The following is a 27,347-nucleotide window of genomic DNA, read 5'->3' on the forward strand; positions in this document are numbered from 1 at the left end:
TTTAAAATTGAATATGCTAGAAATTGGAAGAGCTCCTGTATGGAAACTTAAAATGGAATTTTATGTCTTCGTTTTATTCTTTTGTAGGCTCCAAAATGACTGTGCTTGCCGAGAAGAAGGAAGCTGGATTTAGCAGCGGTCCTCCGAGAAAAAAGGTTCGAGTGTTGGAAGGTGAGGAAAGTGGTTCACTTGCAGGTGGTGAGGAGAATCGTACTGAAGAATCAGCTAATGCAAACAGTGACGAGAGCAAGACAGATTCATTCCATCGGCCTTTCTTTGCACCAAGAAAGAAAAGTTTAAGCCTTAGCAACAAACAAAGATCTTTAACTTCGTATATGGCAGCTCCCCACGAGAATGGTACCCAGATTCTATTTCCACAGAACAGGTTACCATTGAGGGAGACCATGAATGGTTATTTGACAGGCAGCGAAACTGAGGCGAAGAGTTCTACAGATGAAAGTCCAGGGAGTGAGGCAGCCAGTTCTGATCGAGCGTCACCAGTAGCAACTCTCTGTAATCTAGGAAACACATGTTTCCTGAATAGTGTATTGTATACTCTACGATTTGCTCCATATTTTTTGCATAATCTTCATCACTTGGTATCAGATTTATCTGACCTAAACAAGCAAATACAACTACAAACGAACGTTAATAATAAAACACGAGACGGGTCAGGAGTAGGCAATTCAAATTCGTGTGAAGTGGAGAAGTCCAAGATCCAGGTGACAACTGAGAAATTACACGAATTGTATCAGTCGCTACATACATCGGAGCATAAAGAAATCAGTGATCCATTCCAACCGGACGTGTTTCTCCATGCGCTGAGGTAAGCTTTTTCTTTCTTTCTGTATATGATCAGGTTTTGTTACTCCCGTTGACACTGAAAGTGCATGGTTCCAAAAATTACAATTTATGTTACAAATAATAGGGTTGCTAGATAAAGAACGCATAGACCAATACATAATTCATATTTACTTTTATACGATGCGTTTTCTTATCTTTAATCCAGTATTTTTTTAAGTCGTTCCTTTCAAAAATTTAGATCAAAATTACAATTCTCTTTTTATTTAATCATTATTTATTATTCAGGAAATTCAGGTTAACTCAAATCATCTCTCTTTCAAGTTCCACATGTAGCATCTTGCTTTGGAACCTACTTGAAATATGGCCCCGGAAGTACGTCATGCTAGACCCGTGTATAGTAATTAAATGTCGTAAGGAATTCTTTCACACGTTTATGCAGTGTCGAAGTTACTGGCTTTTTCATTGGTAGTAAAACTTGTTAAATTCCAAAATAAATACAGGATCTACGTAGATATATATGAAAGAAGTCCTGATTGATGGATCAACGCTTAGGCCAAATCAGCTAGAATCTTGAAATTTAGGTAGGATTTATGATGTAAGGTCCCACTATGGAACATTTTTTGGAAATTCGACGGGGAAGGGGAGAAAGAGGACAGGCAATTATTATCTTAAAATATCAATATTTCGAAATTAGGCCAGTCAATAAGGGATGATTAAGGGTCGAATAAGGAAAAAATGGTGGAAAGCTGGAAGAAATCTTACTTTCTTTATATAAGTGTCCGTAACAACATACTAATTTTGCACCACTCAACCACCCCGGATTTGGCCGCTATCTTGGAAAAATGGCGCCAAAAATTAGTTTTTTTGTAAATATCTTGTACGGAAAGCATTTTAGAGCAAAACATGTTATACAAAAAATAATCTACATTAAATTCTCTACAAATGTTCTCTTAATTTTTTCTCCAGGATGCATCGTTTAGATGTTATAGGCGTGGCTAGTGTTGTAAATAGAAAAAAAGCCGTTCGTATTTTTTCAGAAATGTACGGTTTTTTTAGAAAAAAAACATCGCCTCTCGTTTTTTTTTAAATAGTCATTTGCAATGCATCTTACGTCTATTTAAGTATGAAATATTTTTATGTAGGTTTTAATTACCGTAAAATGCAACATAAATTAAACGCTAGATATTCATACGCTACAAATATTTTACAATTTATATGAATAGCATACCTACTAACAATTCGGGTTTCAGCAGTGTTAAAGGTGTACGCACAGTTTTGTACGCACGCATGCACATACATTGTTTCCTCTGTCTGCCTTTAGAAAGAGCTAGTAGCAAAGTTGGAGACTAGAGAGCAGAAAGCTGTTTGTGCTTTAATAAAAACTGAATCTGTAGTTATAGTGCAACCGTCTGTGTGAAGAATATTAAGGAGACGCTTGCAGCTACGTCCTTACCGTTTGCAGTTGTTAAAGGTCTAAAGCCTATAGGCTACGGTTTAGGTGCCAATTTCGCAAATGAAATATTGCTGCATAACAATGAAGATTTTCTAGATCGTGTCGTCTTCAGTGATAAATCGACATTTCACCTAAGAGCTAATGTGAATAATCATAATGTTCGCATCTGGCGGTCAGCAAATCCTCAGGAGATGGTACAGTTGAAACGACATTCCCTTGAATTGAATGTGTTTTGTGCCATATGACGGAAAGTTTATGGGCCTTTCTCGCCTATCGACTAGATGTGTGCTGTGTGACATGAAGCTCACATCAAACACTTGTAGCAAAGACTGTTTGAGGTGCTCTTTTACTTGATGTATTTTTATAATTGTACGTAACATGTAATAAGTACTACGAAGACTTAAAACCACGATATTCATTTTGAAACACCCTGCATTTCTCAACAACAATATTGGAACTAAGATGTAAAAATGAGAGAATTTTCCTTATAAAGTTATTGTTTACAACAACGATATTATTATTAATCGAGACTATAACTACTACAACAACACGAGTTAGTAGTCAAAAAAATGTAATCAAATGTACACTCAAAACTCGTTCGGACCCAGGTGGCCAGTGACACACACGGGTGTCACTTTTTTAATCCTCTCCTGTGTGGACACTAATTAAGATATCGAGATATTATTTTCGCCAAATATGGTTGGACCATAGTTTATCACATTAATTTCTTTTTCTTCTCGGGGTCGAATTTCCTTCTCAAATTTCAGCCGTCAAAAATTCGAGAATTTTCGAATTTCCGTTACTTCTTTATTCCCTGTAGCTTCCTTCATTGTAGAGAGACTTTCTTAAGACTTGTCAGGTCAATACCTCGGAGAGATACCTAATTGTTCACATCAGTTAGACGGGCCTGCGCGCAGTGTTGTCAATTAGGTAAATTTTCCTAAATTTGGACAAAAAATTCGAAATTTTTGTTTATAAATCCGTTTCTATACGTCCGAGTGCAAGTCAACTTACGCCAGTCGAACATTTGTTCTTAACAAACGTGGGTACAGACCGTTACAATGGGGTAATTAGCGGGCGCACAGAAAATTCGTATTTAGGTTCTAACCCTTGATTTTTGTAGTTTTTCCCTACTTTTATGTTTACCGTAATATATTTTTGGTAATTAGAAGCTTTGTTCGTTATATATCGGCATGACACTTGTAGGATATATTAGTGGTGTACCAGTGTTTAATTTAAGATAGTTTGCGTCTGTCTGGAGCAGAGTTGTTAGCTACAAAAAAAAATTAATTTCAGATTTTAGGGGGAAATTTTGGGAAAATTATTTGTTTTGCCTCTATTATTTCCCTCTTGTTCGCTACATCGGAACAAATGTATCAGTACTTGAAAGTCTCGTCTTTGCCCTACACAACGCACTATAGAAAAGTTTTAATAGGATAATTAGGGGAAGTACAGTTGAGGTTTACAGTACACCTTGTTCTCAAAGTGGAAAGATATTTGGTCTAGGAATTAATTCGTGCGGGTGGACAAGAGATGGCGCAACGAACGGAGCGTCCCACAGTTCCGTGTATCCACACATGTGTTGCAAACCCCTGTCATCGCGTATCGTTCGTAGTATAGGGCAGTGGATTAAAGCGTCAACAACACCAGTTTGTAGTTAAGTGAACATGGCGCAATTTGTGCCTGATAAAGTGTTTTTGCGGGGTGTCCTGCTGCATTACTTTAACATGCAGAAAAGTGCGACTGAAAGTCATCGTATTTTGGTGGAAGTGTATGGTGACCATGCTCTAGCTGAGCGAACGTGTCAGAAGTGGTTTGCACGGTTTAGAAGTGGTGATTTCGGCTTGGCAGACCAAGAGCGAGCTGGACAGCCAAAAAAATTTCAAGACGAAGAATTGACAGCATTGCTCGAGCAGGATTCGTGTCAAACGCAGATACAACTTGCAGCAGCATTAGGCGTTGATCAAACAACAGTCTCCAAACGCTTGAAAGCCATGGGAATGATTCAAAAGATGTCACATTGGGTTCCACATGAATTGAAAGACAGAGACGTTGAAAGACGAAAAACCATTTGCGAATTGCTGCTTCAACGACAGAGCAGAAAGGGGTTTCTGCATCGAATTATTACGGGTGATGAGAAGTGGATCCATTACGAGAACCCTAAACGAAAAAAGGCCTGGGTGAAACCAGGTGAACCAGGTCCATCACAACCAAAACGAGATATTCACTGTGCAAAGGTTATGCTGTGCATATGGTGGGATATGAAAGGTGTGGTGTACTATGAGCTGCTGCAACCGGGTGAAACTATGAATGGAGAACGTTATCGACGACAATTAATGCGTTTGAAGCAAGCTCTGGCCAGAACACGACCAGAATGGGAGAACAGACATGATAAACTTATTGTTCAACATGATAACGCTCGCCCACATGTCGCAAAACCGGTCAAAACCTATTTAGAAAATGTCGGATGGGAAGTTTTACCCCACCCGCCGTATTCACCAGACGTTGCTCCTTCGGACTACTACTTGTTCGATTGCATGAACAACGATTTGATTGGACAGCGGTTTACTTCTTCAGAAGATATCGAAACATGGGTCTCTGACTGAATCGCTTCCAAGGATGAGGACTTCTTTCGCCACGGAATCCGTCCATTGCCTGACAGATGGGCGAAAGTGGTGGCTAGCGATGGACAATATTTTTCTTAAGGTATTTATGTATTTTGTGTTTGTACTACAGCTTCAATGTGTGCGTACCAACCGCACGAATTAATTCCTAGACCAAATAACTGTGATTTTTTTTAATAGGTAGAATGTGATATTTCTTATCGACATGCTTACTTTATTAGATATCGTCACGATACTTGTAGGACATATTAAAGGCGTACCAAAGCTTATTTTAAGATAGTTTGTGTGTGTGTGTGTGTGTCTGATAGCAGTGTTGCCAGATACAGAAAATTTTAATTCCAGATTTTAGGTGGAAATTTTGAAAAATTCCCTTTTGGCCTTTATTATTTCCCTCTTGTTGGCTACACTGGAACAAACGTACCAGTGTCTAAAAGCCTCGTCCTTAGCCTACACAGCGCACCATAAAAAGTTTCACTCGAGTAGTTAGAGAAAGTACAGTTGAGGTTTACAATAAACCATGTTCTGTAAATGGCAAGATAATGGTGAATTCCTGAGGTACAATGAGATTTTTTTTAAAATTTCATGCTTACTTTGTTAGATATCGCCATGATACTTGTAGAATATATTCTTGGGGTACTAAGGTTTATTATCAGATAGCTTTTGTCTGTCTGATGGCAGTGTTTCCAGCCAAAACAATTAATTCCCGATTTTAGGTGAAAAATTCGGAAAATTTCCCTTTCCCCCTCTATTATTACCCTCTTACTGGCTACATTGAAACAAACGTACCACTACCTGAAAGCTTCCTCTTTGGCCTACAGAACGCACCATAAAATGTTTCAATAGGATAATTAGAGAAGCTGTAGCCCTGGCATATGTGTTGATTTTTTTCTTCTGTGGCGTAAAAAGTGTCAAAATTTCCTGTGTATGATGATAGGGAATTTTTTGTTTCCCTCTTCGAATGGAAGCCAGCGACTTCAGGATTTCACTGTACCTTGTCAACACACCAACGAATTTTTTAGGTGACTTGAACCCATATGGTGGTGCTAGCTAAAAAAAAAAAAAAAAAAAGGTAAATTTTCACCCCTACATTTCCCTCAATAATTTCCCACCCGTTGCCAAGACTGCAATGTAACTTACACCAAAAAATAGCCACATCCATTTTCTAAAAAACAAGGCCTTAACCATATCAATCGAATAAATGGTTTTTGAGCAATAAGTCACTAACTGAAAATGTTGGAACACGCCAAAAATGACCTGGGTGCAAAATGGAATAATCACACAATTTTGCTAGTATATAGGTATCCCAAAGAAACAAACGATTTGTAAGTTACGAGGGCTTCGACTCAAGTTCTGTTGATTATTTCAGTAATCTGCAACATAAATCAATAAATAATAGTTGCCAGAAAAAAAACAGACATTTGAAAAAAAAAACATGAAAAAGAACGGTTTTTTTATTGAAAAAAACTTCACAGAAAAAACAGTTTTTTTTACAACATTAGGCGTGGCAAATTACGCATTTTTCTTTCAGCAACGCTTTGTAGCAGAACCTTAACGAAAATTTCCTGAAATTATTTTGTTTTAATAATTTTTTTACATAAAATATAACTTAATATATTTTTCATTCATTGCAGGTGTGACTAAGGATAAGTAGTCAGGTCTATTAGATCATCTATGTTCAAGATGTCAGCTGAAAAATGTTTTATGTGTGAGAGACTTTGTGATGGTATTACATGTATAGTAAAAGAAAAGGGACTGAAAACATTAGTAGACTGCAGTATTAAAGTGAAAGATGGAAACGAATGTCAACTTAAGGGACTGAGAAGTGTTACACTTAATGAAAAGTTTACTCAAAAACAAGAAGTAGCAAAGCATTGCTATCACAACGTACTTCATCACCTACGCCGATAACCTTAGGTCAGCAGTATTGATGTACTTTTCAAGAAGCCTGCCTGTTTTGTAGATAATGTACACTCATGTCCAAAATTATTGTCACACATCTATAATTGTCTTCTTGTAAGAATATTATTTGATAATGATTTTGCAGGGTACTTTTAATATTGATACTATGTGTATAATCGGGAAATGTATATTTGTGGTAAATTTCATAGGAAAAGAATTGTAGATACGAAAATTATAATGAGTAAAATGAAATGTTGCTGAATGGACAAGAAAATTCTATTTTCGTTTTATTGTTCTTATTTACTGCTCTTTTGACATGAAATTTGTCACATACATGTCTTTGCCGATTATACACATACTAACATTATAAGAAGTACGGGGCGAATTCATTATCAAATTTTATTCGTACAAAAACAAATGTATAGGCATGCGACAATAATTTTGGACATGAGTGTACATCAGATGAAGTTTTAAAGAGACAGAATAAAAAACTTATGAGTGAGCGTGAGTGAATGATTTTGACGCGAAGTACACTCTCACGCTCACTCACTAGTTTTTTACTGTGCCTCTTTAAAACTTCATCTGATGTACATTGTCTACAAAACAGGCAGGCTTCTTGAAAATTAAATCTTAATACTGCTGACCTAAGAGTTATCGGCGAAGGTGATGAAGTGCGTTGTGATAGTAACGCTTTGCTATTTTTTGTTTTTGTGTAAACTTATCTACATTTTTCATGAAGTGTAACGTTTCCCAGTCCCTTAAGTTGACATTCGTTTTCATCTTTCACTTTAATACTGCAGTCTACTAATGTTTTCAGTCCCTTTTCTCTTATTATACATGTAATATAATCTCAGAGAAGTTTCTCACAGATAAAACATTTTTCAGTTGACATTGAACATAGATGATCTAATAGACCTGATTACTTATTCCTAGTCACACCTGCAATGAGTGAAAATATTTTAAGTTATATTTAAAAATCATTAAAACAAAATAGTATCAGAAAATTTTCGTTAAGGTTCTGCTATAAAGCGATGCTGAAAGAAAAATGCGTAACTTGCCACGCCTGTAACATCTAAACGGTACATCCTAGAGAAAAAATGAAAACATTTCTTGTAGAGAATTCAATGTAGATTATTTTTTGTGATAACATGTTTTGCTCTAAAATGCTTTCCATGCGAGATATTTACCAAAAAAAAAAAAAAAAAAAAGCGCCATTTTTCCAAGATGGCGGCCAAATCCGGGGTGCAAAATAAGTATGTTGTTACGGGCAATTTTATAAAGAAAATAAAATTTGTTCCAGCTTTCCACCATTTTTTTCCTTATTCGACCCTTCATTGACTGCCCTAAATCTGAATGTTAAAGACATGAAATTTGGTATATGGATTATTATTTAAAATAATTAAATAAGCCTTACTGCTTTTTTCAAATAATAATAATAATAATAATAATAACAGTTGAGACCGGGGTAATAAGAGACAGGGGTTATAAGAGACACGGGTTATAACCTAAATACCAAATCAAAATTTTATATATATATATATATATATATATATATATATATATATATATATATAAAGTAATGAAACCATCAGTACTTTTACTTTCCTACCCCACTTGTAATTATGAACGAATATGAGTTTTTATATTGTTGTCACGCTATGCAAAAATACCTTCATTTTGAACTTACCACGAAAGTTCGGGACTGTTTCAAAATAAAATTTTATTGTGAAAAGTGAGTTACAAATGTCGAAATTACTGCTGTGTAACTTTGTGACTAAGACTATGAAGATTGATGTGAAGTTTTGAAAAGTGCTGAAACATAGCATTTCAGGCCAATTGAGGGCATCTCTTATTCCCCCTTTTAGAAATTTTGAAGGGGTAATAAGAGAGAGCTATCTCTTATTACCCCAGTTCAACTTTGCTTACTTAGCGCATGTGACGAGTATAACCTGCTAGTTTTATATATATATATATATATATATATATATATATATATATATATATAGAAAGTAAATAGGAAAATTCCTACTTTAGCAATCCAGTCAGTCTGTACATAGGTAGTGACAGTGGAAAATATGATTTGGGTCAACTAATTTCATCATCAACTGGTGAAAGTTTGCCAGGAGAAATTGATCCAACCAGAGCAGAATCTTGCTTAGAAATGTATTACGCCGTGTACTATGATCTTGACTGGTATATTGGGAGGCTTTCCCAGATGAAGGACCGTGTAAGGTTAAATTTTCGAAAAAAAAGGACTAAATGGTTTCAATTGGCCTGCCTATGATAACATTCAAACAGTGACATCCAATTTTGTGTTTTATGGACCTATCAAACTGGATGGAAATGGGCCATTCCAGATTTCCAGAGGACAGCTCCAAAAAATTCGTTGTGTTTATAGCAAAGCGAAAAAGGACTTTTGAAACCTAAACAGAAAGATTAAATATGACTCCTCTTCTTTTTGTAGGCCCAGGTGTTTGTAGGACTATTCTTAACATTTGTTAAACTCATGCCTATATGCCAACAGTTCTTTTTGGCCTATATATTTTTCCTATGTTTATTTAAGTGGTCCAGCAAAGATAATTAATAAGGCCTACCTGCTATAATTATGTTACACTAAAGTTTAAATTACATTTATGAGGTTTTTAAATGTTAACTTCGAGTTTACATAGGCTATCATAACATTTCCAAACTCTTTTGCACATTTTTCATATGTTCGTTCGACTGTACATCGTAAAAGGTGTAATATTCATCTTACATATTTTTCGAAAATGTAGGTTTTTACATAGGCTACATTTTACATAAAATTTGATCAACAATAGGTTAAAACATTTTTCAATGTTCTCTTCTTGTATGGTAACAATTTAATAGCTTTTTCAATCCATTTAAGTTAGCTAAAACTATTTTTCAAATGCGGTGTTTTTTCTTTATTGCGAATTTAGGCACTTTTTAACTTCATTTTCGACATTCTCCAGAAAATTTCTTGTCAGCATTCTTTTTTATTTGGTAGTGTGAGTTTTGTCATGGTGTATCTAGATTACGTAAAACTCAACTATACTCTGTTTTAATGGTTTTTGATATTTAATACTCAGGCAACTAAATTTTCCGAACCAACTATTGAGTTTCATTTTTTAAATCTTGATATTTCGGGAACATATGTACGTATTTCAGTTCTGAAAAAAGTAAATTCTTTTTGTCTGAAGGTTTCTCCTTAAACCACTACTCATTTTCTATTCTATGTATATGAGTACTGTGAGCCCTGTCTCTTATTACCCCTTACGGGTAATAAGAGACACTGACTTTAACAAAATTTTTCGTAATTTTTTTGGCATGAAGTAACTGGAAAAATTTGTTAATACATCAGCAGGTTTAATTTTTTTAAAGTAAATCACATATATTTTTTTCTAGTTCCTCAAGAAATCAATACAAGTGCTAGAATTTTTTTTTTGTCTCTTATTACCCCGGCCTCCCCTAATAATAATAACAATAGCATTTGACCTATAAGGAAAGAAAACGGATGAGAAGGAAAAAGGGATGAAAATTACAATTATTGTAAAATGATGTCCATATCTCGAAATTTCTTCTGTTTATAGACATGAAATTCGGTATTTGGACTTTTTATTTAAAATAATTAGATTTTTTTTTTAAAAAAAAAGTTTTTGATATTTACCCTACAAGGAGAGAGAAAAAATAGTAGGATTGCAGTTGTTATAATGGGATGACCACTTGAAATTCGTTAAGATTAGAGACATGAAATTTGGTATGTAGATTTTTCATTTAAAATAATTGAAGACATATTTCAGCGTTTTGTGATATTTTCCCTAGAAGAAGAAAAAAGGCGGGTAGAAAGAATGTGTATCGGGAGGGGGGGGGGGACTGTAAAACTTAAAATATTCATTGAAATCTTGTCAATTGCTTTATATCAGCGCTTACAATTTCCGTTCTATGCCTTTATACGCAATATGACCGATTCAATTTCAAATCGTCCAGGCAAAATAAAATTAGTCCCCACCATAGTCTGAGATTTCATTCATTGTTTTTATATGAGGTTTAGATGCAATATTATTAGACCCGTATTTTTTCTTTTTGCTGAAAAAAGTTCTTCTTCGATATACAGCCATCCAAAATGGCTGCCCTCCTCTCAGATTGCTCGAAAAACTGAAAAACGTGTCAAATTAAGTTCTGTTGTAGAGAAACGAGTATACGTAGCAACATAATCGCAATAGTATGAAGAATGTAAAGTAGTGTTTCGGTGGAGGGAAAAAATCGTCTGTTGGTCCAATAGGAATCGCGCAATTCACTGCCAATGTTGCCAGTTTTGGTGAAAATTTTGCTAACTTGCAAACATTTTTAGTTTTCTCCTCAAGAACCATCTGCTTCTAGCATCGAAATCTACTCGATAAGATCTCTCGAAAATGTAAAGGACTTACGTTTCTGATTATTACATCCTTCGTCATAGTATGATGATAAGTTGAAAATTTCATGAAGACAGCATGTTTGGTCGCCATTTTCTCAAAAACCCCACTATTTAAAAATTTGAATTTTTTTTTTTTACAACTATTGGAGAAGTACCTAAGTATTTAATATCCGTTAATCGTTCATGTGGCTGCAGCCCCTAACGTTCGCAATTAATTACTGAAATTGCGATTTGTGTACTTGGAATGTAAATATTTCCTATGGGCCCTATAACAGAACATGTGATCGCAGAAAATTAGCCGCGCCTATGCAGAAAAAAGTGCCAGAGGAAAAAAAGAATTTAGCTAACAGAAAAGTATAAAAACTTGCCTACTATGTGTAGATATCTTAAATGCACGGATGACTCGCATAAATATAGTTTGAACTGTTTTTCACGTCGCGTAAAGCGTATTTTAAACAATCACAAGTGTTTCTTCTGCTGGAACTGATCATCTTGACTTTTTTTTATTTTGGAATTCCTGCAGAAAAGTTTTGACTTCCAAGAGCTCATCGGAGAAAGGCAAAGTTCTGCCATCGGGCGTATGGTCCTTTTAGATCCTGTACACAACTCGATTTGAAAAGGAGTATGAAAATTTTGACAGTTGAATCCCGACATCAAATCAAGTAGAAAAGTTTCTATAAACATGAGTCTAATTCCGCTCCGTTTTCTAGTTACAGGGTTCCCAACTCGTGACCCAAAATCAGCTCGCGAGAATGGAAAATAAAATATATATTTCGCGTTAAATCAGGAACTATACGTTAAAGTTATGATGAAATTCAGAAAGTTGATTTTTATCAATATGATGATTTTTACGTGCGTAAGGGCGATGCAATTCGGTTTGCAATGTTGTCAAATTGGTAGAACTTTTATTTGTTTCCAAATGACACTATGTGGTTTTTATTTGATATTTGGTATTCATTAATGATTGTAAACATCACATGAAGTACAATTTTCCCCACATCACCACAGCTTTCGAAAACTTACATGTATTTCATTAAAGGGTTTTATCTCGTGCGTTATTGATAGTTTGCAACATTGAGTGTGAATTTCACTTGGTGCTTACCATCATTAGTAAAACCAAACTGTCGAATAAAAGCTACGTCTGTGTAAGTTAATAATAATAATAATAATAATAATAATAAGAAGAAGAAGAAGAAGAAGAAGAAAGAAAATTTCTTTTTTATTATTGCAGAACCTCTCGTATCTCTACGCATCAAGTTCGAACTTGTTTAAGAAGTTCTGCTGCAACCACGAAACAGTTTGTTACGTGATTCGGTGTCGTGAACATCGTCCTAGTGTTCTGTGGAAGCATGAAAATTATCACTGATTAATATGACATGTACTGCACTAATTACAGTGTGTGAATAACAATGAAGTCCTATTACAATTAGGACCGTATTAATTGTGTTGATTATGCTAAAAGGCATAAGAAGATTGTGTGCAGAAAGAGTTCTCTACAAAAACTTTATCTTGCGGTAAAATATATGGTTTGCGTACAGCGTGTCTGCCCAAACTTACTATTAGGGGAGGATGATTATTTGTGTCCTATACGCAAGGTGATTTGAAAATCCGTATGAAAAATTTTGAGAGACGAATCCTTCGCATTAGTCTAGGCTTTACCGATGACTGCCGTTTTAATGGCGACACATCATGTTTAGTACGTTAACTGTCTGGTTAAGGCTTTCCAAATCTAATTCAGAGGTACAAATTCTTCATCTTGCTGGTGCATAATTTCATCGTTACACTTCCGTGGTTACCAATATCACACATACATACATGTTCTTCACGATAAATATTCAAAGCACCCTTTACACAAATAATCATCCTCTCCTAATACTACCTTTGAGCAGACACGCTGTACGCAATCCATATATTTTACCGCAAGATAAAGTTTTTGTCGAAAATTCTTTGTGTACACAATCCTCTTATGCCTTTTAATATAATCAATACATTTAATAGATCCTTACTGTAATAGAACTTCATTGTTATTCGCACGAACACTGTAATTAGTGTACTACAAGTCATGTTACCAGTTAAAACGATTTTCATGGTTCCAGAGAACACTAGGACGATGTTCACGACACCGAATCACGTAACATACTGCTTCATGGTTGCAACAGAACTTCTTGCACGTGTTTCAACTTGCTGAGCAGATATTACTTCACCTCTTGAACAAGTTCGAACGTGATGCGTAGTTACGAGAGGTTCTGCAATAATAGATTTTTTCATCTTTTTCTTCTCATTATTATTATAACAACTTACACAGACGTAGTTTTTATTCGGCATTTTGGTTTTACTAATGATTGTAAACATTAAGTGAAATTCACATTCAATGTTGCAAACTATTAATAACGCACGAGATAGAACCCTTTAATGAAATACACGTAAGTTTTCGAAAACTGTGGCGATGTGGAGAAAATTGTGCTTAATGTGGTGTTGACAATCATTAATGAATACCAAATATCAAATGAAAACTACGTAGTGTCATTTGGAAACAAAAGAAGTTCTACCAAGTTGACAACACTGCAAACCGAATTGCATCGCCCTTACACACGTAAAAATCATCATATTGATACAAATAAACTTTCTGAATTTCATCAAAACTTTAACGTATAGTTCCTGATTTAAAGCGAAATATATATTTTATTTTCCATTGTCGCGAGCTGATTTTGAGTCCCGAGTTAGAAACCCTGTAACTCGAAAACGAAGCGGAATTAATTAGACTCATGTTTATAGAAACTTTTCTACTTGATTTGATGTCAGGATTCAACTGTCAAAATTGTCATACTTCTTTTCAAATCGCCTTGTACACAGGATGGCCATACGCCTAAATGCCCATAGGAAATATTTACATTCCAAGTACAAAAATCGAAATTTCAGTAATTAATTGCGAATGTTAGGGGCTGCAGACGCATGAACGATTAACGGATATTAAATACTTAGGTGCTTCTCCAATAGTTGTAAAGAAATTCAAATTTTTAAATGTTTTTTAGACAATGGTGGCCAAACATGTTGTCTTTATAAAATTTTCAGCTTTTCATCGTACTGTAACGTAGGATGTAATAATCAGAAACGTAAGTACTTTACATTTTCAAGAGACCTTATCGAGTAGATTTCGATGCTAGAAGCAGATGGTTGATATGGCTAGGGATGGCCAAAAAGTTTCGGATCCGAATCTCGGATCTGGGTCCGGATTTCAGATCTTGATTCGTATCCAAACCTACATCTGAAATTGTGATGATAAAATTGAATATCTAAAATTCGTTAAAACTTTTTTCGGATTCACTGATATAGTAGGTTGCTGTGCTTTGAAATGTTTCTATAACACGTTTGTGTTACCTTTGTTCTTTTTGTTTTTTATTTTAACCTTGCAATATTTACATGTTGCACTTGCTGTCGAAGTCTCTTTAGTAAAATGTTTCCAAGTTTGATTTCTTCACATTTCAGAGTATAGTGAACTGTCTGAAAACTGATGTAAATGGTAACAAATTCTTCTGTTTAGTTCCTCTTCGAAACTTAATGTTAGCTTCACATTGAAAATATGTATTTTATTCTTAAAAAATAAACTTTCTTCTTTTCTCATATACAAATGAAATATCTTTTAGATAAGGCCCTTCTAATCGCAGGAATACTAGACAAAACAAACTCTTTATTAATTGTAGTTTCTGACTCACTAGAGTCCAACCATCAACATATGTAATAATGAATATCTTTCACTTGGAAGGTATATACAACAAAAAATATAGACTGGTTGGCGTGGAACAACAGTAGATTTTTAAACATAACACACGAGAATTTCAGGAGAGCGATATGGTTGTGTTCGTTGTATGACTTTATTACCTAACTTATGGTTTGCCCTTCTGAGGTCGGGAGTTGGAGTAGTAAATATAAAAGATATTTCTGTTATTTTTTTCTTCACCCTCCAGGTTTCTTTAATCATACATTGCAGGACGTAACCAAAACATATCCATGAATCGTATCATTGAAGCATTTTGTGTTTTGTATATTAAAGTGTTCAAAAATATTTAACATATTCGCATTTGTTCATGTGATCTCAGGTTCAATTCTCGGTGGGAACATACATAAGAAAATTGAAAGCTGAAACAATATGAAAATAGTTTATAAAAGTCAGGAAATTGATATTAAAACTTTAGCTATCTATTGGGACTGTAAGGCTGTAGTTAAATTAATCCACACGTGTCGTGAAGATATATTACGTCGTTATTGTTTATTTACTATAAGCTACCAGATACATCCTCAGATGCCACTTTACACTGTAGTAAGCAACAGATGAAAACATTAGAAAAGGAATGGAAGAAAGGTCTCCAGAGCCTTAGATCAAGGTACTAACCTAGCATTTGCCCAGTATAACTGAGGAACAACCCTGGAAAATTCTCAGTCAGGATGGCTGGTCTCCGAATTCGAACCCGGTATTATCCAATTGCGAAGCAAGAATCGTAACAAGTAGCCTGAGCTCGCTCCGTATTATTATTATTATTATTTAATTAACGTAATGTTTTAAAATTAGTGGAAATTAAACCGTACTTTCTTTATTGCTGATGTTATAGTTAATAAGCCTACATGAGACATCACTCCCCCATCAAGAAAGAATACTAGAACTGGAATTCAGGAAGCGGGGGTGAAGAGATTAATGGGGAGGAAACTGTGTACGATGCAAAAACTGAGTAATTATGACTTCGTCACAGATATATTCACTTAAATACGTCAATTAATATTTCTCTGATACAGTGCACTCTTACTTTCTATAGTGGCAGGAAAAGGGCCCGCTTTTGTAAACGAACACACTAAGCACGTGCGTATAGGCGCAATGTCCGTGCAAAGAAACATAGGTAAAGCTAGGAAAAAAATAGGGAAAGAGAGGGGAAATGATAAACCGCCCTTCAACTTAAAAAAAAATAAATAAATAAATAAACTTAGAGCTACGAAAGACGCGAGGCGAATTTTATTGAAAAGATTGTTTTTCCTTAGTGATTAGTTGTGCTAACTATGAACATGAATTAAAAAGAAAATAAGTAGCTAGCTCTGAGTTTCCCAAACTAGTTGAAAAGAAAATATTGGATAAAATTTAATAATAAAGAAGCCATTTATGATAATTAAAACAAACTAAATTCTTGGCACGACAGTCCTTTGGTTCCTACCAGCGGGCTTATGTTGAAAGTGGGGATGTGTAGTCAACGCATCGACACCCGAAGTCTCTAATGCCGGCTTTCTAGACTAGAGTCCGCTACCTCTTACTTAAGATAACTCCCCAATTGTCCTCACGATGCTGGGTCAATATCGAAATTGTTGAGTGCCTCTCCGGAAATTGAACCCATGACCACGGGCACCGAAGACACGCTCTCCGTCTTCTATAGACGAAAAGCTATAGTTACCCACATTATCTAATACAGAAATAAGTTCTGATTCTCTAATAGCTGCTGATGGTGATAGTCAAGGTTCACCGAAGCATGATCCCAAACCCAAACTGAGATATTGATGTCACTGGAACGCCTGAAAAGTCATTGTGGGTAAGTGAATTGCCCACTTGTCAGGATGAAGGGCGATGGTGATGTGAAATGCGGGGCTGTCAGAGGTACGAGGTACTACTTATGATAATTGGATTTATAATATTCTATGTTGCCATAAACCTTCTTCAAGAGCATAACTGTTAATCTTAGCTTTGAAAATGTTACATAAGGAGTTTTATTGCTATCATTAGGTTGCATTAGGAATTATCGGATTTATTTTAACGCTTAACTTTTACATCTCTTCTGATTTACGAATATTTAAATCGTGATTATCCCCTTAAGGTCAATTAGTGATATTTTAAATAATTTCGAACCAACTTTATATATGGTTAGTCTTCTTATATGGGAATAATTGAGACCAGAAGCAGTCTACAGGCTAAGTCCAAAGGAATCTTGGTCGATTTCCTGATAAACCACGTCTTTCAGCAAGGTGAATTGTGGCAATCCGATACCCACATGAGGAAATCTTCGGTTCAGTGTGAAAGTTTACATAAGAACCAGCACTTTAATTAGTGAAATGTGTTTTGCTAATTTTTATTCAATGTGAAAGTGCCTAACTTTATTGCTAAAAAAGAAAAGGCATTTATTTCAAACAAGTCGCCATTACAGTTTTCGTATTTGAACACAACACTCATGAAAAGTCATGTTAAAGCGCGAGTTGCCCCTGAAAAAGAATATTTATCTGTTTTTATTTTCTCGTGTTCCCCAAAGCACATGCGGAATTAGTGCAAGTGCCTTCCGCTCGCATTACGTAGGTACAAACGGCTACGATCTTGGTACAAGCACTAGTTTCGGTTTCCAGATCTCAAATATTTATCTTTTAGCCTAATTCTAAGTATGAATCCGAAATTTCAAATCTAGATAAGGGGCACAAAATTCATAGTTTATTCTCGGTGCTCATATTGTGATTTACTAAATAATTATTAAATCTAATTGTAAGGTATACATTTGATATTTTGAGCAGACTGAGCAAGATAAATATACGTAAAAACTAGTCAATACTTGTCTTAACTGTTTGTTTTCTTAACTGTCAATGAAATAAGTGTATTGAGGAATTTTAAATATTCGAGTTTTGTATTCCGGTCTCAAATATAAATGTGTGTATTTCATCTCGGTCCTGCAACCGGGTGGACCTAGATTCGACATTCGAACTCATCCGGATCAAATCAGATTATTTTTTAGTAAGGCAAGCATTTGATCTTTAGTGTAGAATGAAGGAGACAAATAGACTTGTCAATATTCGTCTTAATTTTCTGTTTTCTTCTTCACTGTCAGGACTTGGTGAAATTACTTTCGGCGAATTTTTTATATTCAAGTTTATCACAATTTGGGTGGGATGCGGGTTTGGATAAGAATCTAGATCTGAGATCCGGATTTCGGATCCGGCCATCCCTAGATATGGTTCGTGAAGACAGAAATAAAAATATTTGCAAGTTAGCAAAATTTTCACCAAAGTTGGCAACATTGGCAATGAATTGCGCGATTCCTATTGGACCAACAGAATTCTTCCCCTCCACCGAAACACTACTTTATATTCTTCATACTATTGCGATTATGTTATGTACACTCACTTCTCTACAATAAAACTTTTAATTTGACATGTTTTTCAGTTTTTTGAGCAATCTGAGAGAATGGCAGCCATTTTGGAAGCTGTATATCGAAGGAGAAATTCTTTTCAGCAAAAAAGAAAAAAATAAGGGTCTAGTTTCTTACTTTAAAAAAGAAATTACGTCTGAGACATTCGTGTGGATGATTTGAAATGGAATTACTCGTATGTGAATGAATCATGTCTGCATTTTTAAAATTGTTGCAATTAGTTCAAATTTTAAGAGTCTTACGGTTTGTATTAATTTTACCATGGACTAAACGTTTGTGTCTTTGTAAGTCCGTGAAATGTTGGTCTAGTACCGATATATATTATTAACCGTAAGCAAACCTGCATGCTAAGAATCAATCAAAGATCTGTGGAACTGGTCGTGTTCTCCCCGTATTTTCCAGTGGTGCAGACTACACTTCCTTTTAACAATGAAAGTTCCAGGCTACACGAATGATAGAATTGCAGATAGGGAGAACTATCACTAGCACAGTGGTATTGGGGCAAATTCAGTTTATTATTGTGGATTTTGTTTCATTTGTTTTTATGATTAACTACGGTCTTTGTATGGGTGCAATGACCTAGCCGTTGATGCACCAAGACAATCTCTTACTCTATTCTTTTCCAGTTATGGTAGGAACTAACGGCTACATAACTGCCTTTGTTTTAATCGTATAAACATGCTACACATTCGGTTCATCTTAAGTTAAAGCATACCGTTTCTTAGTTTTTAAATGCTTGCAAATGTGTGAAGTGGCTTAATTGCTCAACGATGTCTGACAAGTCCATTGACTCATACGTATACTTTAAAACATTCCAAATAATATGACAATAACTAGAATAACTATGCTATAAATAAAGAGAAAAACACTGCTTGTACATCTATGAACAAAAGTTCGTTCCCAGTCTTATCAAATAGTAATAGTTTACAATGAAAGAACGAGTGTCTTCAACGTAGCAGTATTTTTAAGAATGAAACGCTTTTAAATTACACTTCATATTCGAAATTTATGTAATGGCAAAATAATGCACTTTTGTACATAGGTTTATAGCGATTTAAAAAAATGGATAGTCCCATAGACATTTTCGTTTCAGAGGTTTATTTTCTATATCTTGACTTCCTTGCAACTCTCATTCATAAAATAATGCTTCTTCGGTTCTTAGTAGAAACTCTTTAGAAGATTAGTAGGTAGCCATGATTTTAAAAGGAAGAGGAAGAGAAAAAGACATTAGTTTAATATTTTCTGTTAAATAAGTAGTTTCAGCCAATTACACATATCTTTCCTCAAACTTAATATATTGGTTGAATAATTCATGGGCGTTTATCTGTTGTTTTTTTAAAAATTTATTTTAAACAATCAAACAGTAACAAATTAATTGGTGTACTCTCCATTGTTTACAACTTCTCCCAGTCATGATTCGGATAATTCGTTCAACCAAGCCCTCAATGCCATGCCATTATTGAACGATACACAGCAACGAGTTGAGAGATGAAAATTGACGGCGCAAAGTCTGGAGAATATGGAGAATGAAATATTATTTTCCATTCGAGTTGTTGAATCATGGGTTTAGTCATATTGAGGATATGAGGACTGGCATTGTCGTGCTGCAGAACACCACAATTTCACCGGTTCTGTCTTTTTTTTTACTGAATTGCTTCGTTGAGTTGTTGTAGTTGAACATGAAGCTCAGCATTGAGTGTCTAGTTGTACTTAAGCAGCTCACAATGAGTTATACCTCCCCAGCCCCACTATAGACACAACATGGTCTTTCGAGGATGAAACTCTTTGTTTTGGTCGCAGAGTTGCTTGTTTGTCGGGGCTGAAACATTCTTTTCGCTGCTTTATAGACATAAAGGTATCATTTTTCATTGCCACTGACAAGACAGTAAAAAAATGGCTTTGTGTTGAGCGATGTCGAGTGAGCAAACCGGTGGCGATTATGGAGAATTGACTTCCGTTGTTTTCGCTCTAAGTGTGGTGCCTGAACGCCAAGTTATTGAATCTTGCTCACTAAGTGAAAGTGAATCACCACAGTTCTATAAGCCCAATCATGTGCTATGTCAAATCTCTGGTCATTTGATGTGAATTTTCGTGAGGGAAGTGGTTCAATCCCTCTTCATCGAATTCAGTTGCTCGATTAGTATGTGATTGTCCTTAAGATCAAAATTCCCATGTTGGAAGCGCCAGAATCATCGGCAAGGGGTTTTGTGGGGCATTTCTGCTTTATAAACAGAACAAATTTCATGAGAACCTTCAGCAGCCTTAACATGTCGATCAAATGCGAATATCAAATGGTGGCCCAGATTCACATTCCATTTCAACCCTTTGCAACCTATATATATATATATATATATATATATATTTTTTTTTATGAATCACTAAAACAATAATTCTGCATTAAGGAAGTTAAAAGGGATGTAAATAACAGAAAGGAGAAAAAAATTCTATTAAAGATTTTTTTATTTACATTTTACAGAATATCCATTCCAATGGACAAACGGATTCAAGGGTATGACATTCTTACTATGAAAGTTCTTGAAGTAATATTGCTTTTCAACAAAATACAAATGTACAAAGCATTTTTAACAATAAATATGGATAATCATATTCTGTTCTGTAATTTTTCACCTAATCTTTCTCTTTTCATTTAATTCTGAAAAATTGTTAGCTCAATCACGAGAAATTTGGATTTTCAGACAACTAGTCATCAAGTGAGTCCCTATGAAAGAACAGATTTCATCTTTATTTGTAAACTTGTATGATATACCTGACTGTAGGGCATAGGTTGGTAATTTCAACCGTGTTCTTTACACAAGAATCCTATATGTACTATAGAAAATAGTTAATTCAATAAATGTCGCTTGCTGATAGTTAAACTGAATCCCAGTCATTTGGTGGAATTATCAGATCTAGAGAAACGAATGATTCCTTTTTCAATCAGTTATCCTTTTTTTGTCGGAAAAAAATAATTCACCTAGTTTGTTACTTTACGTTTCGGATGTACCAGTTGCTGCTGCAGCTTCGTCACTAGTAATATCCTCCTCATGACTCCCATATGCTGGTAATTTGTGGTTGTATCAGCATCTGAAATATAATAAGGGATATTGATCAAGTTGTCGACATAAACATTTATTACATACAAGCAGAGATAATTAAAAAAAAAATATAAGTAAGAACTATCTCCATTTGAATTATAGAAAGAACTTAGACATACGATAGAACAAACACTATATTGTATTTAGTTACGAAGAAACACAAAAATTTCTCTAATCATATCTTTGAAAATTTGTGGTATCTTCAATGTGGTGCTAATAAGCATCTATGCACGATCAAGTGAATGATTAGAGTCGAAATAAACAAATCTACTCATCGAACAAAATGTCCATCCGCACGCGCACGTGTCTTACAGCAGATAACAATTTGTTATATGAGGAAGAAAAGAACTTAAATTCAACAGAAAGGGAAACAGGTATTGACAATAACCATATAGAGGAAGTCAGGTATATCAGTTTCACAATATCAGCAATTTCCAGTTCGATATACCTGTGAAAATGTATTGAATATAATTTCAAATTCAGAATATTTTCTCCGTTAAAGGATTTTCCTTATATTTAACAACACGAGGTGGAAACCCCTCCTCGACTTAAGTATTCTATCAAGCTTGTCAGCTTAGTTCCTCACGTTTGAAACTTGTTCTGCACTTAAAAAAAAAAAAAAAAAAAACTAGTCACACCTATACCACAGGATGTGAAATCGTAGGGGGTGGGGTGTAAATATTTTTCGGAACTGTATCCTCCACTAATAAGTTGCTGGGGGTAATATTGCTCACGAGACAAGACGAGGAATAAGAGATTCGTAAGGATTAAGTCCTTTTTCCTTTCTAATCTTAGGAGATTCCAAGATATGAACATCTTATTATAATTGTCATTCCCACTTCTTTTTGCTTCTTTGGAAATAAGGTTGAAGGAAAGACTATAGTACTCTTAGGAAACCTATATACGTTGTCTTTGTCTGCCTCAAGACTTGACGTGATTGATTCGAACACAAATCTTAATCATACAGCAACCCTACTCTTAAACTAGGCAAATAATAATGAATTTGTATCACATATTACCCCTCCCCTTCCCCATATATATATATTTGAAATAGTAGATGAGTTCCATTTTAGCGTAACACTACCCTTCTGTGTACCATTCGGTCAATAGAAAACGCATATATAGTAGAGCATACAGTAATAGTTTTCTGTTTTTATTTTCAGGGAAGTAAATTCAATTTTCGAAGGCAACCAACAGCATGATGCGCATGAGCTTCTTGTGTGTTTATTAGATATCATTCGCGAAACTTGCCAGTTGCTCTCTGTACAGGCCTCTCAGAACACACCTTCGTCAGAGAACAATGACTCCAATACAACCGATTCTGAGCTGATGAATCCGTCGTCTTCCTCCGTGAAGGCCCGTGTGGCGCGGAAATCTTGGAAGAAAAAGAAAGGAAAGAATGGAAAGGGGAAGGAGGAGGAGCCACTCGTAAATGGGTTGCTTGAAACGAAGAAAGAGCCTGAGAAACGGAGAAAGCCCACCAACTTCATTAGTGAACATTTTGAAGGCGTCACTGTTCTACGAACAACCTGCCTGGAGTGTGAGCATGTGACAGAACGCAAAGAGACTTTCTGTGACATCTGTGTTCCTATTACCACAGATCAAGGAATGGAAGATGGTAAGTGTATACGCATACAAGGTCAGTAGCTAACCGTAGCCCCAAGATACACTAATAATAAGTAATAAAAAATAAACAACTTACGGAACTAAAGAGAGCATGAATATAAATATTAAGCTGGACTAACTTCGATATACGTTTGCCGAAATTTTCAGTGGAAACTCTCATCTTCTTCAGTGACATTTTCTTAAAGCATTTTGCAACAGACTTCAACTGACACATGACATCAGTTGTTATGGGATAGAAGTATTAAACAAAAACTCTTCTTCTAGAAGTAAAAATAATATATATAAATTCCTCACTTTTATCAATAACAAGTTGTAGTGTTAAAATACTTGAACTTTCACAGAAGCACTTTGAAACTTTCCAGGTTGGTGCAGATTTACTATACGGTTACAACCGTAAATCTCTAAACAATACAAATAATCTTGTGGTTAACGTAATGCATTTAATAGATTTCCTACTGCTTTGACGCGTAATAAGTGTCCATAAATTAAAACACACATTTTTCGTACAATATAATTAATTTACCCACTTCCATGGTTTTTCGCAGTGTACTATTACAACTCATCTTGTGTAATTTTTCCATATATTTTGACTGGAAAATAGCGAATACGGTACGATAGTGTAAAAATAGCGAATATCTAACTTTAAGTCACTTACAGCTAAATGAACGTCCAAGAAGTTTTTAAAAGCAAAGGAACTGTTGAGGTATTTATGTATATATAATTTTTATTTCTAAATGAAAAGTTTTTTGTTAAATAGTTCTATATCATAACGATTGATGTCGTAAAATATAAATTGAAGTTAGTAGCTCATGCTCTAAGGAAATGCCGCTGAGGAAGGTGGGAATTTCCATTGAGAATTTCTGTAATTATTAAATGATAGACGTATACCAAAGTTAGTACAAATTAATATAAGAAGTAAAATTTTCTTTCGCTGGTGCAACTTTCTGTAACATTTATTATGAAATCCGAATTTTTTAATTTTTTATTATTATTATTATTATTATTATTATTATTATATTTATGTATTTATTTATTTATTTATTTATTTATTTATTTTGCTGCTTGCAGTTGACACATTCTGTAACAGGAACTTTATAAATATCTCAAGGAGTATAGGCCAAAATACCATTGAAACAGCTAGTTTACGATAGGCTGTCGTAAAATCACAAGAATTTTACCTAACAACTCATAGTTTAGAGGTAATTACGTTGAGAGTGGACAGTAAAAGTATGAAGCGTCTGTTATTTTTTTTTAAGAAAAAACCTCCGATAATTTTTATGCGAGGTTGGTAACATTGGTGAAATTGAGCATGTCCTGTTATTCTGGGCTTGCTGCAGAGATAGAATCGTCGGAGTGGAGTTGCGTACGTGCGAGTAGCAGTAAGGTAAAATGGCTGCCGTAATACGAAATTCCGCCAAATATGAAGCTGAACGCCAAAGGACAGAATGCAGCTGACGTCCATTGTGAATTATGTGATATTTGCGGACCGACAGTAATGAGTGACGGGAAGGTCAGACAATGATACAGAGTTCATGGAAGTGCTTTCAAATGTTCATGACGATGAGCGTAGCGGAAGGCATAGTGTTCAGACGGACTATTTGGTAGAACGCGCTAACACGAAAGTACGAAGAAATTCACCCAACACCAGTTCACAAAATCATAGCAACCGTGTTTTTAGACCAATTCTTGTGGAATTCTTGGAACCAGGACCCAATGACTACAGCTGATGTGTATTGTGAAACACTGAATAATCTGCTACATAGCATCCAAAATCGGCTGAGAGGAATGCTACTCTCTGGAATTCGTCTGATCCATGACAACTCCCGCCCTCACAGCTGCTCGTACTATTCATATTGTTGAGACAATTCAAAGATTTCGATGGAAACTACTCAATAATCCCTCTTACAACCTCTACCAATTTCTTTCTTCAACTGAAAATGTGGCTCGTATTTGAAGCGTTTCAACGACAGTGGAGTGCTCAAGATATCAGTTCTGGACGGCCTCACTGTCACGCGGCAGATTTTTACACAGGGGTTATACGGAAGCTTGTGCCACGCTACCGGAAATATTTGGAGATTCATGATGACTAGGTCGAAAAATATCCAAGGCATGTACTTATATCAGTATAATTTCTTGAAAAATACCTGCTCCCGTTTTTTTTTTTTCCTTCTTTCTTCGTTCGCCTCGTATGTTCAGATTGACGTCAGTAAGCTTTGTGTACTCACATGATCTAATTTTTTGAAGCTAACTTCCTGTTCATAATCGCTTCACACTATCACTGTGCACTGAACAAAGATCCCATCCATCGTTCCTATTACAGTTTTGAGTTTGATTCTCTGTAGCTAGTGTTCCGATGAAGCGACACACACTAAGAAGCCGATCAGAGTACATGAAGTAATCCTGTCTGGTCCTTCATCTTCTGTATTTCAAGCGATAGCTTCCGGACTTTAATCTATCCTACAACATAAGTAGCAGAAGTTTGGACAATGCAGGTCGGGCTTCAAAGACCAGATTGAATTCGAGTCTTAAAATTTAATCGAATTCATGGTTAAATTTAACAGGGATCAAAGTCATATACAATATGGAATGATGTTCGCACTCGATGTTATAGTATGGGGTCCTTGATTCGATCCCAGCTCGCGCCAAGTGAATTTTGTGGTGGACAAACACCGTGTGTGTCGGTTTCTCGGGGTTCTTCCGTTTCCTTTCATTTTCTTCATTCTACCATTTCATTCATTTCTCACAATCACTGTCTCCTTTAGCATGCCGGCATATTGTGATACATAAAACTTAACGGTTTAATTTTCATTTCGATGTTACCGGTGTAACGAATCATTAAATTGTAACTCAATTCGCACCTTCTCAGTTGGGTTTGTTTAACTGAATCCACTTTTGTTGCGTTTAAACTTGCGAGGTCTTGGGCCATTTTCTGTCCATTGATTCTGTAGTTAGTTTTTTTTTTTCTTTTCTTTCTTTTGTTTGTTTAACTATGAGTTTGTTATCAAGCTTAAATAAGAATTTATTGGACTGACTGCTTGTAATTCATAAAGGTGGTTGTATTAGCATATGTAGAAATTTTTTATGGGCGTATTAACAACCAAGATTTGATTTTTGTTAAAGGGACACCAGTCCGGACCAATGCACTATTAACAAATTACGATTTGCAACAGTGATGACAACATAAAACATTTCCTTGCCTAAGGTGTTTGGGCAGGAGCTACTCTCTCTCCTTCAGCGTAGAGTTAACGATTTGTGTGTGTTTGTGTGTTTTTAATGTTTCAATATAATAATAATAAACACTACAACTTCGTACATATACTATGAAAGGTAGGGTAGAGTGAGTCCGAACGAATTTTGTATGTTCTGATATTTTCCTGAAGATATGTCTGGTAATTTCATTCAATTTAGGGTTTTCTCTGAGAAACAAAAAGCAGTCTTGTAGTAGATTTCTACCGTATTTAAGATCCTTTGGAAAGTTCTCTGAAGTTCAAATTTTTTTCCCTATTAGAGGCCAGAACCTCCTATCTTATGATCTACGAACTAATAAAGTCTTTCTTTTTATTAGTCTTCGAAGTAATAAAAAGACTTCGACAAAGTTATAGCGTATGCAGTATATACAAAATTACAGAAAACATAATAAAAAGTGCGCGGCAAGTTTGTTTAAAGGGAGAGAGACAGAGAGAATTATCTAAGCTAAAAGAATACGTCACTGCCTACAACACAATCAACGGTCTGAATAAACCTACATTTTAAATTAGAATGATGACCTACATTTTAAATGAGAATAATGTAATGAGCCCGTAATACTTGTTCAGTTTGCGTATCCTGAAGTTCGTATAAAATGAACTACGTGAACACCACTACAATATGTTTCAAAAGAACAAAAAGTTGTTTTCATATTTTGGAAGGACTTGTAGGTGATTGCTGCCATAAGATGAGTATGGTTAAATATGTTTCATTTTATTTCTTTTCAAAGATAAAAACATTTTTTCAGGGCTACAACTTTGTATAATATATTATTTGCTTTCCCATTCCTATTTTATGTTAATACGAGAACATTCTGATTTTTTAAAGTAATGCGTTTTGAGGTATTAGAAAAAAGCCTTTTTGATCTCCGGATTACTGTTATTTGTTAAAAGGGCATTACTTCAACAACTTTGAAAAGCAAATAAAAGATTTTGGATTGATTCAAGTAATTAATTTTGTAATGACCTTGTGTATTTACATATACTCCTCCGAAGTGTATAAGAAACATATTACAAATACGTG

At 35.1% G+C, this 27,347-nt stretch overlaps 1 protein-coding gene across 2 annotated transcripts in view; it reads left to right on the top strand.

The window, feature by feature from the left end:
• Usp1 (ubiquitin specific protease 1) overlaps positions 1–27,347 on the top strand; it is a 56,444-nt gene that overhangs the window by 20,211 nt on the left and 8,886 nt on the right. For both annotated transcript variants that reach the window (XM_081748894.1, XM_081748895.1), the window contains exons 2-3: positions 88–826; positions 22,616–23,070. In XM_081748894.1, the coding sequence (XP_081605020.1) occupies positions 88–826; positions 22,616–23,070 (1,194 nt within the window). The remainder of the gene's footprint in view (positions 1–87; positions 827–22,615; positions 23,071–27,347) is intronic.

The sequence above is a fragment of the Thermobia domestica genome, chromosome 2, assembly GCF_964235325.1.
Source record: "Thermobia domestica chromosome 2, izTheDome1.hap1.1, whole genome shotgun sequence".
Lineage (NCBI taxonomy): Eukaryota > Metazoa > Arthropoda > Insecta > Zygentoma > Lepismatidae > Thermobia > Thermobia domestica.